General features: G+C 47.7%; 1 protein-coding gene across 2 annotated transcripts in view; it reads left to right on the top strand.

The window, feature by feature from the left end:
- The window catches only part of ANKRD29 (ankyrin repeat domain 29), a 56,991-nt gene that overhangs the window by 26,666 nt on the left and 16,413 nt on the right, over positions 1–13,912 (top strand). For both annotated transcript variants that reach the window (XM_062201477.1, XM_062201476.1), the window contains exons 5-6: positions 2,167–2,265; positions 5,310–5,408. In XM_062201477.1, coding sequence (XP_062057461.1) covers positions 2,167–2,265; positions 5,310–5,408 — 198 coding nt within the window. The remainder of the gene's footprint in view (positions 1–2,166; positions 2,266–5,309; positions 5,409–13,912) is intronic.

Raw genomic sequence — 13,912 nt, 5'->3', positions numbered from 1 at the left:
TGCCACTGCCAGCACCCACGCCCCCCCAGCCCCCAGCCTTCAGTCTCTCACCTCTCAGTTCACTACCCTGCAAAGCCCGGCTCAAGCACCCTCCTCCACCACACAGCCCATCCCTCCTTGAAGCTGTGCCTGGCCACACGCATCCCCCAGGATGTCCCTGCCTGTGAACACAAGAGCTCTTAGAGCAGTGTTTCTGCCTGGGAGTCTCACCTGCCACCTGCAACTCACAGTCACCCCACATGACTGGAGTACTTCTGGGCCTCTCCCCAGACACACTCACTCAGACCCTCTGAGGAGCTCCAGGGGTGGACTGGGTTTTTGTTGGTGCTTTTGTTTGTTTGTTTTAAAGACAAAGACACAGAGAGACAGAGCTCCCAGCTCCTGGCTCAGTCCCCAGATACCTGCCAGTGGCTTCGGCTGGGCCAGGCCATGGCTGGGGATTGGGAGCTCAGCCCAAGCCTCTCATGTGGGTGGCAAGGACCCAGCCACTTGAGCTGCCTCCCACAGTCCATGTTTACAGGAACATGGAATGAGGGCGGAGCCAGAACTTGAACCCAGGCACTCTTGATATGAGATGCAGGAATCCCAACCAGCAGCTTAGCCCCTAAACCAAATGCCAGTCCCAAAGGCAGGTGGTTTTTTTTTAACTTTTTTTTAAAGATTTATTTTATTTATTTGAAAGACATTGTTACAGAGAGAGGGGGAAAGAGAGAGAGGGAGAGGAAGAGGGAGAGAGAGAGAGGGAGAGAGATTCCATCTGCTGGTTCACTCCCCCAGTGGCTGCAACGGCCAGAGCTAGATCAGGGCTTAGACAAGATCCAGGAGCCAGGAGCTTCTTCCGGGTCCTCCACGTGGGTGCAGGGGCCCAAGGACTTGGTGCATCCTCTGCTGCTTTTCCAGGCACATTAGCAATGAGCTGGATTGGAAGTGGAGCAGCCGGGGCTTGAACCAGTGCTGATAAGGGATGCGGGTGCTGCAGGTACAGTTTGACCTGTTACACAACAACACCAGCCCCCAAAGGCAGGTATTTTGAACAAACTCTTTGTGTCCACATTTGGAAGTTTGCGATCTTCCAAAAGTTCATGGGAAATGAGTATTACGAAAAAATTTCATGGATTTCAAAACATTTTGAATCTCTCTCTCTCTCTCTCTCTCTCACTATCCACTCTGCCTGTCCAAAAAAAAAAAATTAAAAAAAAAAACATTTTAAATCAAAATATAACTTTCAATTCCATTTTTTCCACAGACTTTCGGAGGTTCCTTCCTATTTATGATTCATATTTTTAAACCAGGTTGCATGTTCTTCTGTTACTTCTATTTAGCTCAGGTGTCCATGTGCATCTGCGAGCCAAACAACTCGACAGCCCTAGATGGGAAGAGTTCGTGCTGCACCTGAGAAAACCAACTCAGGGCTTTGGTTGGCCACAGACTCAGTGAGTCAGTCAGCATGGTGTGGTTGACATAAGCACCCATTCTAATTCAGGGGTCAGATAGACAGGTAGAGTCGACAGAATGTCCCAGCCCACATCAGAGTGCGGCAACTTTACAGGGCTCTGTTTCATTGTAGGGCCCATAATTTAAGAGACCTGGACAAACTGGCACGTGTTCAGAAGCAAAAACTAAGCAGGAGAGTGAGAGGCACCTGGAATGTGCTGGAGTCTTCCATTCTTTTCACAGATGCAGATCTTGTTCCGTGAGAGCGGTGGTAACCACAGGGTTACCCCACAACAGCTCCTTAACCCTAGTGGCTTCTAACTGGGTGGCACCCTGGAGAGAAGCCAGTGTTTGTCAACAGGGTCTCTGGCCAGAAGCCAAAGGGGTCTCTTCTGTTCACTCCAAGGCAGAACTGACAAGACTTTCTGTCCTGTGTTTCCTATACTGAGAGGCAAACAGATGACTCTGAAGTAGTCATGGGAAATGTCTAAATTAATTAAACGATTGGGTCAGATCACTGTAATTTAGCTCCAGCAAGTCATCCAAGGATGCAGCATAACCATGCTGAGGGTGAACTATGTCGTGAAGATACAGGGAAATGGGATACAAGAAAGGAAGTGCGTTTGTTAGGGTCTGCGGGAAAATTCTGTTGCCGCGTTATGCCAAGGAGCGTCCCTTGGTAGAACGAGCGCCTGCACTGTGTCTGATTGCTCACGCTTTGCATGTCCACAGGACGGGGGCACGGCCCTGCTGGCTGCCAGTCAGTACGGGCACATGCAGGTGGTGGAGACCTTGTTGAAGCACGGAGCCAATATCCACGACCAACTTTATGTGAGTGCATTTCAAGGGGACACCGGATGGGCCCTGCTCATTCCATCTTCATACTAACACTGAGGTCTAAATTCAGATGCCAGAGATGCTAACTTCCAAAATGTGATGAATGGTAGAATTTTAATCTGAAACATCAAGGGGAAAAGCTACAGTAGGCCAGGTGAGCTTTTTCTGCACAGAAACCACATGATCTTATTTATCCTTCTTTGTTCTCCCTTGGGTCAGGTGGACATATGAAACATTTCAGGTAGCTGTGGAATTAACATCTTCAGAAACCATTTGACCCATACTTCTCATGCCATGACAAACCACACAGCCCAGCATATGGACTTGCAGACAGTCAAAATATTTTCTGTTGTAGTTATTTGTGAAGACAGGCACAAAGAGGAGAGATCAAGGTATTTGGAAGAGAAAAAAGGAGAAGGCCGAATGGATGAAGACCTGTGAAATACATGTACACTCATGTACATACATGACTTCTTGAATAGCATCCATTACTCTCTATTTGTAGCTAATTGGCAATTAGCAGACACCAAAGGCACCTTTGATTGTCACTCCAGTACCATAGGATTCATGGCAAATGTTATTCTGGTTTTGTAGGAAAAAAGAAATCGTGGGAGATGAAGGAACTTGCCAGAGTCCCATGATGAGGAGTGCAGGAATTCCTGCTTCCAATTACCCAGGAACCGTAGTTAGTCTAAATACTTAGCACTTATGCCTAGGGCACGGTACCGCCAGGTGTGAACTTTTCCATTTGAACGCCCTCTCCAGAGTTAGCTGATTAAACTCCAACAAGTCGTAGGCCCTCTTTGAAGTGCACAGCAACTGGCTTTACCCTTGCACTTCAAAATCTGTAACTCTTTTGAGCCTGCAGCATTACCAACAGAATGATTGGATCACCTGATAATGATCTAAGACCCATTCTCCTCTCCGGCTGCCTGTTAGAAACACCTGGGGACTTTTGGAAACTACCAGTACACAGGCCCACCCCAGACCCACCAAGCCAGAGTCTCTGAGGGCACAACATGGCCAACAGGTGGTCCTGACGTGTGGCCAAGTCTAAGGAACACAGATCTTAGCCTCTGGGTATTTATTTGGCCATACTTGGACATAGTAAGGTATGTCTGACAGTATACCTGTGTGTGTACATTACATAGGATGAGTCAGAGTCTCTGGAAAAGGAAAAATAGTGATTTTCTTAGCATGAGTATCCGTAGTCAGCAGTGCAGATTGACTGTGGGTATTCACTTTGTTATCACTAGATGACATTGCTCTGCAAGGCTCATTGGGGTAGAACTTATCTTAGAAATAGAGTCCTGGGGCCAGCATTGTGGCATAGCAGGGTAAGCCATGCCTGTGACACCAGCATCCCATATGGGCACTGGTTCACGTACTGTCTGCTCCACTTCCCATCCAGCTCCCTGCTAATGGCCTGGGAAAGCAGTAGAAGATGGCCCAAGTGTTTGGGCACCTGCCACTCACATGGGAGACCTGATAAAACTCCTGGCTTCTGGTTTCAGCCTGGCCCAGACAGCCGGGGTGTCACAGCAATCTGGGGAGTAAACCAGTGGACGATCCCTCTGACTTTCAAATAAAATAAATCTTTAAAAGAAAAAGAAAAAACAGAAATGTAGAGTTTGGGGAGAGGCCCACCCCTTCCCTAGTAATCCCTCTCTGTTTCACGGTGACTCTATTTCATGGGTCATAACCTTTTCATTTTATGTTTTTTGTTTTTTTTTTTAATTTTTTTTTTTTGACAGAGTGGACAGTGAGAGAGAGAGAGACAGAGAGAAAGGTCTTCCTTTGCCGTTGGTTCACCGTCCAAAGGCCGCCGCGGCCGGCGCATCTCTCTGATCCCATGGCAGGAGCCAGGTGCTTCTCCTGGTCTCCCATGGGGTGCAGGGCCCAAGCACTTGGGCCATCCTCCACTGCACTCCCTGGCCACAGCAGAGAGCTGGCCTGGAAGAGGGGCAACCGGGACAGAATCCGGCGCCCTGACCGGGACTAGAACCCAGTGTGCCGGCGCCGCAAGGTGGAGGATCAGCCTAGTGAGCCGCGGTGCCGGCCTTCATTTTCTGTTAAGACCTTTACCCTTACTCAGACAGTGCAGATGTTTCCATTGTAAACCACTGACATATGTGGGCAGAGCCCATTTCAGACAGGCCCTGGATTATAAACTGCTAAGGGCGGGGTTGACAACTCATTAAGCTGCACAGTAAGGAGCTGCTGCTAATTTCATCCACATATCAAACAGCTGCTTACACACCTGTACAGGCTGGGTAATTTTTTAATGATTGCCTTGAGGGCAGTCTGGGAGCTCTGCTGGAAACCCAGTCCCCTCCACGTGCCCCACCTGCTTCCACTGGCAGGGAGTGATGTGTGTTAGCCTTCCAGCCGGGGCGTGCTACTCCGCGCTGTTTGCTGGGTGTCTCCCACGGAGTGTGCCCAGGCGTTCCGCTGCAGTCTAAACCTGGGGAGGCTCACCTGGGCCGTGCCTTCCGTCTGGCTGCAGTGGGCGTCCGGGAGAATGCAAGTTCCTGGCTGGCAGTTGCATTGCTGAAATTACCAAGTGACGTGTTCCCAAGCCTCAAGAAATGACCAGTGACACAGATACCCAGTTTGGGGGAGAGGGGAAGGAAGAAACTAAAGATAATTGGAGAAGGAGCAGTTGCTTTGGGCTTCATACATGATTGCTCTGTGTAACTTATAGGCATTGGTGTCTACTGCCCTGGCAGAGAGAGACTTCATGCAGATTCTTTCCAGAGCCTCGTGTTGGAGGAGCACAGATTAACGTGGGAGAGAGAGAAATGCATAGGAAAGATCTAATGAAAAGAACAGCCTTTTCTCCCAATTCATGAAATCATACAAATTAGGTTTGGGGGATTTATCTGCTCACACAGCACTTGATTCTCCATTGACAAAAGGATGAAAACTTAAAAGAGGATGGAAATGGAAAATTATACTAGACATGTGTAATTCTTCATCTGATGTCTTTGAGGATACTGGTGAAAGATGACTTTTTAACACTTATCTGTTCTCATCAGGATGGAGCCACGGCCCTCTTCCTAGCCGCCCAAGGTGGTTACTTGGACGTTATTCGATTATTGCTGTCTTCGGGAGCTAAGGTCAACCAGCCAAGGCAGGTAATGTCATTGGCTGACATTGGCCGAGTGTGTCAGGCATGGGGCTGGGAGGCTGGCACATACCTAAGATAACCACGCAGCCCTAGGCGTTCTTTCAAGCGCTCTGTCCCTGCCATACCAAGTTAATCTTTGATTAGGGTTCCTCCTGTCCTGTGCTGTGTGTGGGCTCACTTGAATGTCTGTGCACTCAAGCCAACATCACCGCTCAGTACTTTGAAGACTTGAGTGTTTGGTGTCTGAGGTCAAGTATACACTCTGCCGCCTCCTGTCCAAATAAATCATGACTGCACTGAGCTAAGGGGCGCAGACTAGCCTGGAACCTCCGTGGTAAACAGGTGGCTCAGGTGGCCTTGCCCCAGCCAGTCTGATACACTCCTACCCACCACTTCCACTGAGCAAAGAGGAGCCTGTGCCATTGGAATCATTAGCAACAGCATGCTAACATCTGGCAAATCAATGAACTGACACATTAAGGCACAGAAATGCGAGGTAACAAGGCAGTGCTTTGTAAATGGTAAAGAACCATGCAAATGCAAGTCATTAGAATTAGCTGCTCTCCCATAGGAATTATTTCTGCCCTAATTAATTTGCGTTTAACAAAACATTCCAGATTAAGGAAACATGACTCTAAGAGAGTTGTCTAGGGAAAAGTCAAATTGATTTCTTGCCAGTAATGACACCCAGGCAGGTTTCCACTGCAGTAGGGCCGATACTGTAATGCCTGTGTGAGTGTTTGCATAATGAATAGCTGTGGGAGCCTTAAGATGGATCTGAGCTCTGGCCACAGGTTTCCTGGGTCTTTGAAGCCCAAATGCAGAAGAAGCTGAGAAAAGAGCTGTTGGACAGAGTGGGTTTAAGGTCAGGAATCCTGAGTTCTAGATCCAGCTCTGCTAATAACTAGCTGTGTGGTTTGAAAAAGCAACTTAACCTCTCTGCACCTCTCTCATCCTTCATCTCAAAATTAGGCTGAGTGGCAACCTGTCCTAACTCCTGCAGTTGCTGTGGTGGTGTTTTGTTTGTTTGTTTGTTTAACATTTATTGAAAGGCAGAGTTACAGTGGGAGAGAGAGGTAAATACTCTGTTTACTCCCTAAATGGCTGCCATGACTGGAACTAAGCCAGGCCAAAGCCTGGAGGAGCCTGAAACTCCATCTGGATCTCCCACACGGGTGCAGGGGCCCAAGCACTTGGGCCATTTTCTGCTGCATTCTCAGGCACATGGGCAGGGAGCTGGATTGGAAGTGGAGCAGCCACGGCATGGACTGGCACTCATATGGGATGGCAGCACCACAGGCAGTGGCTGAACCCGCTGCGCTACAGCACCAGCCCTGCGGGTATAGTTTTGATAATTGTTCTACTCAAAGTTCAAGCAGTATTTCTTGCGTATCTATCACGTTCCAGACACTGCTGACAATGTGCAATTATATACTTCAATTTCAAAGCTGTTTCTAAGTTTAGATGGCCCCCCGAAGCACTCCTGGGAGGGAAGGCAGTTAGGAGCAGTGGTCTTTCTGCACTGGCAAGGTTGACACTTGAGGGACAGAGTTTAATATTTTCCTGTTTGTCCTTCTTATTTGAAACTGTCAATTGATTCTGAATCAGAGGCTCCATTTCAGCAAAACTAACATGAAAGAAACAGGTTATTTTTAGATCACACAAAATTTGATGTGGAGGCCACTGTTGACGGTGCCAGTGTGAACTCAGAGATGAGAGACCGTGGAGATTGTCAGTGCTTTGTTCCAAAATAATTTCTTATTCACATGCCTAAGGTACTGTGTGGAAAGAAACCAAGTTAATATAAGAGATCACACTACAGATGTTGCATGTGTCCACTTACACCCAGATAAAAGCCACGTGATGATGGCGGAGCCATGAAATGAAGGGGCACCCAACATTGCAGCAGTAGCCATCCCACACTCCAGCTGGTTTTCATTCCTCGCAGGTGAAGATGCACTGGTCAAGGTGCACCTGCTCAGTGAGTGTGAACTCCTGTGCTCTGGTCAGGGAATGAGCAATAATAGGTCCTGCCAAAGACCAGATCTGTTGCATTCATTTGGAATTGTAGGAGTTCAGCTGCCATAAGAAAGATTGTTATTTGGGATGAATGTGTTTTATTAAATAATTGCTGTGGGGAACAAAAGCTGTGGAAATTTTCCTTTGCGTAGAGTACACTCACCACATTGTGCGCTCAGATCATGATCAATTGGTTTTGCTACCTGCTGTGAGCCTGTAATTAGCAGCTGTTATCTAGCCCAGGTTCTGACTTGTGTGAAAGTGGAAAGTCTGCATATTTATTCTGTTCCAGGAAAACAATGTGATAAACGTCACAAAAGTGATACCTGCTCTGGCTGACTTGGTCATAAGTTTGAATGAGTTTTTTTAAAAGTCCAATTAAAAATTTCCATTAAAATGATCTATACATCCTAGAATATTACGTAGCTAGAGTATCTGAAAGCCAGTGTTTTATTCCGAGAAGCTGACATGTTGAGTCCTTATTAGAAAATTCTAGAATTTACAAAATAAGACAAGGTTATTTTCCTGACTTGATTTCTTAATATTTTTAGATAAATCTGACTTAGAATTTTTGCACTGCCGTTCTATGGAGTCTGGGCATTTTTTGGTACACTCGATGGGATGTGAATAAAGTTGTGCTGGAATTACCCAGCTCACGTTTGATCTGAGCCTCAGAGAATCCGAACTATGGTAGGAATGACTTTTCATTGTAGCACTTATCACCAGAACTTAAATAAGACCTTTCTAGCACGGTGTGGTGAGGAATCACAATCACAAAGCCAGCCACAGTCAGACATTGGAATGACAAAGTTCTTGTTTTAAAACTTCGAAAAGTTTTCCTTTCACATTGTAGTAGGGAAAGAGGTCAGGAGTCGGGCTAAAAACTCATTTTCATGAATAATAATAATTAAAAAAAAACTCATGTTCACGTCTTTCCATATGTCCTCACCAAGCTGAGTTGAGAAGAGTCAGACCATCTTAATCACCAGCTGAGATGGTGAGATGGCTATGGAGTCTAATTCTCTATCAACGAAGTGCCTTGACCTAACTTTGCTCATTCAGCTCAGCCACCTCCTTAAGTCCACTAATACATCGTGGAAGGTCTGACCCTGTTCCCCCAGAGCTGTTCTTACTCTTCTCTTTGTCATGTGCTAACCAGGATGTCCAAAGCCTGATAGAAAAGCCGGCTAATGTAGTGCCTGCTATAGCAGGGGCCTTGGGGTTGGACAGATACACAGAGCTGCGGGAGGCAGAAGGTAGATGTCCTCCAGGTCGTAGGCTTGGAGGGCAATGGGAGATGGGAGATTAAACAGACGTCCATGGCATCCTGAGGGTTTGGATGTGGGAGTACACAGCCACAGGAAGGCTGTTTGTCTTAGTCCCTCTGCACCTGCTGGACACTCGGGAAAGGTATGTCCACTGCCAGGGCATACCCTGTGGCTTGGGCAGAGCACCAGTGAGTCTGGAAGCCCGAGCACAGAGTGACCAGTGACTGGGAACCAGGAGAAGGCTCTGGGTGTAGGGCCAGGATCATGGTCAGGACAGCAGGCCTGGGGAGACTGCAGGCGGCAGCCAGGGAGCCAGACCTCGGCCTCTGAGCCAGGAGCAGCTCGGTAGTAACGCGGATGAGGGTATTTAAGGAAATGAAACACTGTCGCAATTTTGATTATTAACTGCTTGATCATGAGCAAGTCACTTACTCTCCCTAAATCTCAGGATTTTTTCATTTTTTTCAGGATAATAATGGGACCTCTATCACATGGTTATTGTGGGAAGTAAGATAATCACTACAAGGTTCTTAATGCAGTGGCTAATATATGCCAGGTGCTTACTAAATATTAGGTGTTGCTATGACCAGCTCCAATCCATCCAGGCCTTGATGGAACAGAAAACCCACCAAACCAAGGCTGCACTCTCTCCCCTGAGCCACGTGGTCTCTGTCCTCTCGTATGTAGCCCCATCTTAACCTCTTTGTCTCTTTGCACTCCTCTTTGGAGCACGTTCCTCTGCTTCCTCATCTTGTATTTGGTTCCCAGGTCGGACAGGTAAGCTCTTGGGGTAACCGTGTTGTTTTTGCAGCTCCTCTGTGGGCATCAAGCTAGGGTGGCCTGGCCTGCCCCTCCTCGGTCCAGTAACCTGTGCCTGAGGTGGGAGAGTGGGGTCAGACCACTGGCAATGCAGACACCTGTGACATGTGACACCTTTTGCAGACCCATTTGCTGCTCCAGAGACTCCTGGCAAGGGACGCAGTAGTGAGAGACTCTGGGTTAGGGCAGGGCTGGAGGCAAAGCTATCCTGAAGTCGAACGCCCTCTTCCTTACCTCTCTTTGGCCCCCAACTTAAAATAGAATTGGTTCCCCATGCTGTGGCCTGAGCCCCCAAGGTAGAAGTTGCCTAGATATTAGGACTGGAAAACAGTAGGTGCAAATAGCTAAGAAAACTTCATAGACCTGTTCCCATGGAAAAAAATGGTTTTTGTGATTTTTCCCAAATGATCTTCAGACGCCTAAATAAGACCAAAGAAGATGAGTCTGTAATGCAGTAATGCAGATGATGTCACCTGCTGTGTCTCATGCCGTGGTCTACCCCTAGAGCTGCCGTACTTGAGTGTCATAACGGACCTGGAAGGAACTGCCAGTCACCTCGTGCAGCCACCCATCAAGTGCTTGAATCCCTTCTGTAATAAGTCAGCCACCATTGAACATCCCCAGGGAATTGGGAACTCACCCCCACCTGATCAGCTTAGGTAGTCTTTAGCCAGTTCTCATTATACTTTCTCTCTTGGCCCCAAATCTGCAGGCAACTTGACCATCAGTCTTTTCTTTATCAATCAATTGGTCTGCAAAATAAACCTTAAGTTCTTTTCCACTTGGTGTGCACACAAATGGTAAATGACAGCCATCATAACTCCATGAATCTTACCTTCTTCAAATTAAATGTTTTGTTTCCATTTTTGAAAAGTGCTGTGCACTCTGGCCTCAGAATCAGCCCTTAAGGCATTAGGATCTGGCTAAAAAGCCAATGAGAGTATTTCAGGCATGGAAAGCCAAGACACTCTGGCAAAAAAAAAAAAAAAAAAATGACCTAAATGAAAGATTCTGTGAGTGAGATCCCAGCGGAAGAACGGGCCATCAAAGAAGGAGGTACCATTCTCTGAAGGGAGGAAAGAACTTCCACTTTGACCATGACCTTGTCTAAATAAGATCGGAGTTGGCAAACTCAAGAGGCTTCCATAGCCTTGGCAGCTCATGACAAGAGCCTCGGGTGATTACTAATGTCATAAATAAGAGTGTCAATTGTTAAATCAACAACAGGAGTCACTGTGCACTTACTCCCCATGTAGGATCTCTGTCCTTAATGTGTTGTACTATGTGAATTAACAGTATAACTAGTATTCAAACAGTACTTTATACTTTGTGTTTCTGTGTGGGTGCGAACTGTTAAAATCTTTACTTAGTATATACTAAATTGATCTCCTGTATATAAAGATAATTGAAAATGAATCTTGATGAAGAATGGGATGGTAGAGGGAGTGGGAGATGGGATGGTTGCAGGTGGGAGGGAGGTTATGGGGGGAAAAGGCCTCTATAATCCAAAAGTTGTACTTTGGAAATTTATATTTATTAAATAAAAGTTTTAAAAAATAATCAGAGACCAACAACAACAACAACAAAAAAAGAACTGTGGAGGTTGTAACTTCCACTCTAAGGTGATTTGTTCAATTTAATGTATTTTAAAATAATATTTTGTCAAGAAGCATTAAAAACTTATTTAAATATTTTACATAATTGTTTATCTCTAAAAGTCTACTGAAAGTGATTTAATTTCCATCATTTTCTTTTTTTAATAGAACTTTTTTTTAAATAAATATAAATTTCCAAAGTACAACTTTTGGATTATAGCAGAATGTCCGTCATTTTCATCATGAAAATAAAGGCTCTGACCATGATAGTAACAGGAAAAAATCAGAGCAAACCGAAAGTGAGGGGTGCAGAAGAAGGGCTTTCCTGATTCCCACGCTAGATAATTAAAGGGTAACTAATTGGCTTTGGCAGGAATTCTCTGCCTCACACACAACTCCCTGGATTGCAAAACCAGACTTGGAGATGTCGTCGCCGATAATGAAACACAAGGGTGACTTCTCCCACACACATCATCTTACCAGTCATCTGGACCTGCCCCACAGTCAGGGGTCCCACGGGGTCCTGGGGAGAGCCACACTCAATAGCACATATGCAATGCTCTATGAAGAGAAATGCCAATGGCGGTGCAGGGACACAGGCTGCTATTATCTGGCCCCGGGAACCTGCCGCCTCCCTCCGTGAACTCCTCGTGTCTCTGGACGCTGAGGCCGGGAGTGACGTGCCTGAGTTCTCACTGCTGCTCCCCCTGACATCCTGGCTCCAGTTAAATGATTTCCATGTCAGGATGAGTGTTCTCAACTGGTAGTGCTGATAGCTGTTCCCAGCGCACACCTCTCAGCACGTTCCTTCATATTAGCAACCAGTTGTTTTACTCAAAACAGCCAAGCCTTGAAAAGCACCTGGAACCGGATCCCGTGGCCTCTGGCTGCCCTTCCCTGCCTGCCCTCTGGTGGAGATATGGGCAAAGCGGAAAAGCACCCCGGGGCAGGCAGAAGGACGCAGGGCATTGGAGTGCAGAAAGCCTGGCACCGTAGGCGGCTGCGGAGCCCACACCCCGGCCCCTGTCCCTCGGGCGCCCACCAAGCCCTGGGCTGCAGGGCTGCCTTTCCCACCCTGCCTGTCCCAGCCGCCATGACCATACTTGCTCTTCCTTCCAGCTGGAATGGCCTCCCCCTCTCTCTGGCGAATTTCAGGTCCTCCTTCAAGACTCCAGCTCTCACCCCATTTGTGAAGCCGGCCATATAATAGCGAGAGGACCCCTCTCCTGGTTCATTTTGTGCAGATTTTTTTTTTTTTCAGGACTGAAATTTCCATGTCTCTTTTCTACTACTGGTTTTTAGTCCTATGCCTGAAACTCAATCATTGCTGGATGCTTGTATGAATGAATGAGTGATTAAATCCTGAATCTGAGAGAATCAGGAATATGGAGAAACAAAGAATGTGCAAGTGCTTCGTAAACTGAAAGTCCTAACCAAGGTGTTATTTATAATAGTTGGAGTCGGGATTTCCAGGAGGCCCTGGAAAAGTATGAAGCAGGCCAAAGTGTCCTCAGCCGACCTCCATCCTTGACCAGTACCTCTGTCGGTGCATCCTCTGCCTCTCAGTGCCTCCAGCCCCTCTGGGCTCCTGCTGGGCCATCACCCACCGCCCCAGGCAGATGTCTTCATCCTCTATTTCCCAGCACAGCAATGGGCAGTAATGCTGGGCCCGCCTTGGCTGGTGGGCTGGAGTCAGATTGCACAATACAGCAGCAAGGATAACTGTACAGTTTCTCCCTGCATCCTCTTGGGCTTCAGCCCCGCATTCCTGCTGATGGGTAATTTTATCTATCTTAGTTGGCTAAAACAGTCTCATGGGGCCACTTAACCATAATGACCTCAGACATGAAGTTTAGTCTCTTCTGGATCCTGTTCCTTTTGGCTGCTCTTCTCTCCCGTGTGGTCAGCTGGTCACCCTGGCATTGGAGTAGGGGTGGGGCTCATGTCTGGCCCCTTGCTGGCCCTTCTGGTCCCTAAGCTCTCTGCACCGGCACCCACAGACACACCTGGTCTCACCCTAGTGCAAGCCCTACCGAAGTCTGTTCACAAAGGGGCCTTGTCCGCCTACCCACAAGCCCCTGTTTCCCCAGCACTTCCGATTTCCCACAGGCGAGGGCTCTTGGATGCCCATTGGCCAGATGAATGTGGGATGCAGGGGCCCAGACCACTCCCACGGCTTTTCCTGTCTCAACACCAGCCCGGAGTTGAGGTTGTCTAAGGAGCCTTTGATTTTCCTGGGCTTCCTCCCAAGAAAAGCAGAGGACTCTTCCCCATCTGGAATTCCCCAGAATGAATCCAGATATTTTTCCCACTGCTGTCTTACCTTCCTCTCAGCGCTGGCATACCCAGATTGAACCCGGAAGGGGCAGCAGGGAAACATGGATGTTTGGGGCTCACCTCCGCCCCTCTGGCTCCTCCTTTCCCTGGGAGGATTTCTGTTTTCTGTTTCACCTGGAGGGAACCGCCCTCCTGTCACATCCTTCGTCACGTCCTTCCCCGTCACTCGGACATTTCACGGTTGCCTCTCTGGAGCAGCACACCTTGGCCCAGGGGTTGCTGGAGAATCCTATGCAGGGAAACTATCGGAAACGCTGTACCTGCACATCACTCCTGGAAGGTGCATGCAATCTAAGCTCCCTTTCCAAATGTGCCTCTGGGCACCAGACGAGTAGGAGAAACCACCTGAGTTCCCTGTCCCTCTGTCTTGTGTGGGAATGACGGGCACCACTAAGCAGGCTGTGCCACCATCAAGGTCAAGGTGTGCTCCCTAGGAGAGCAAAGAAGTTGACAGTGGTAAGGTGGTGGGATGA

The sequence above is a fragment of the Lepus europaeus genome, chromosome 9, assembly GCF_033115175.1.
Source record: "Lepus europaeus isolate LE1 chromosome 9, mLepTim1.pri, whole genome shotgun sequence".
Classification (NCBI taxonomy): Eukaryota; Metazoa; Chordata; class Mammalia; order Lagomorpha; family Leporidae; genus Lepus; species Lepus europaeus.
Note: the sequence above shows the minus strand (reverse complement) of the source record. Positions and strands in the feature narration are given on the sequence as shown.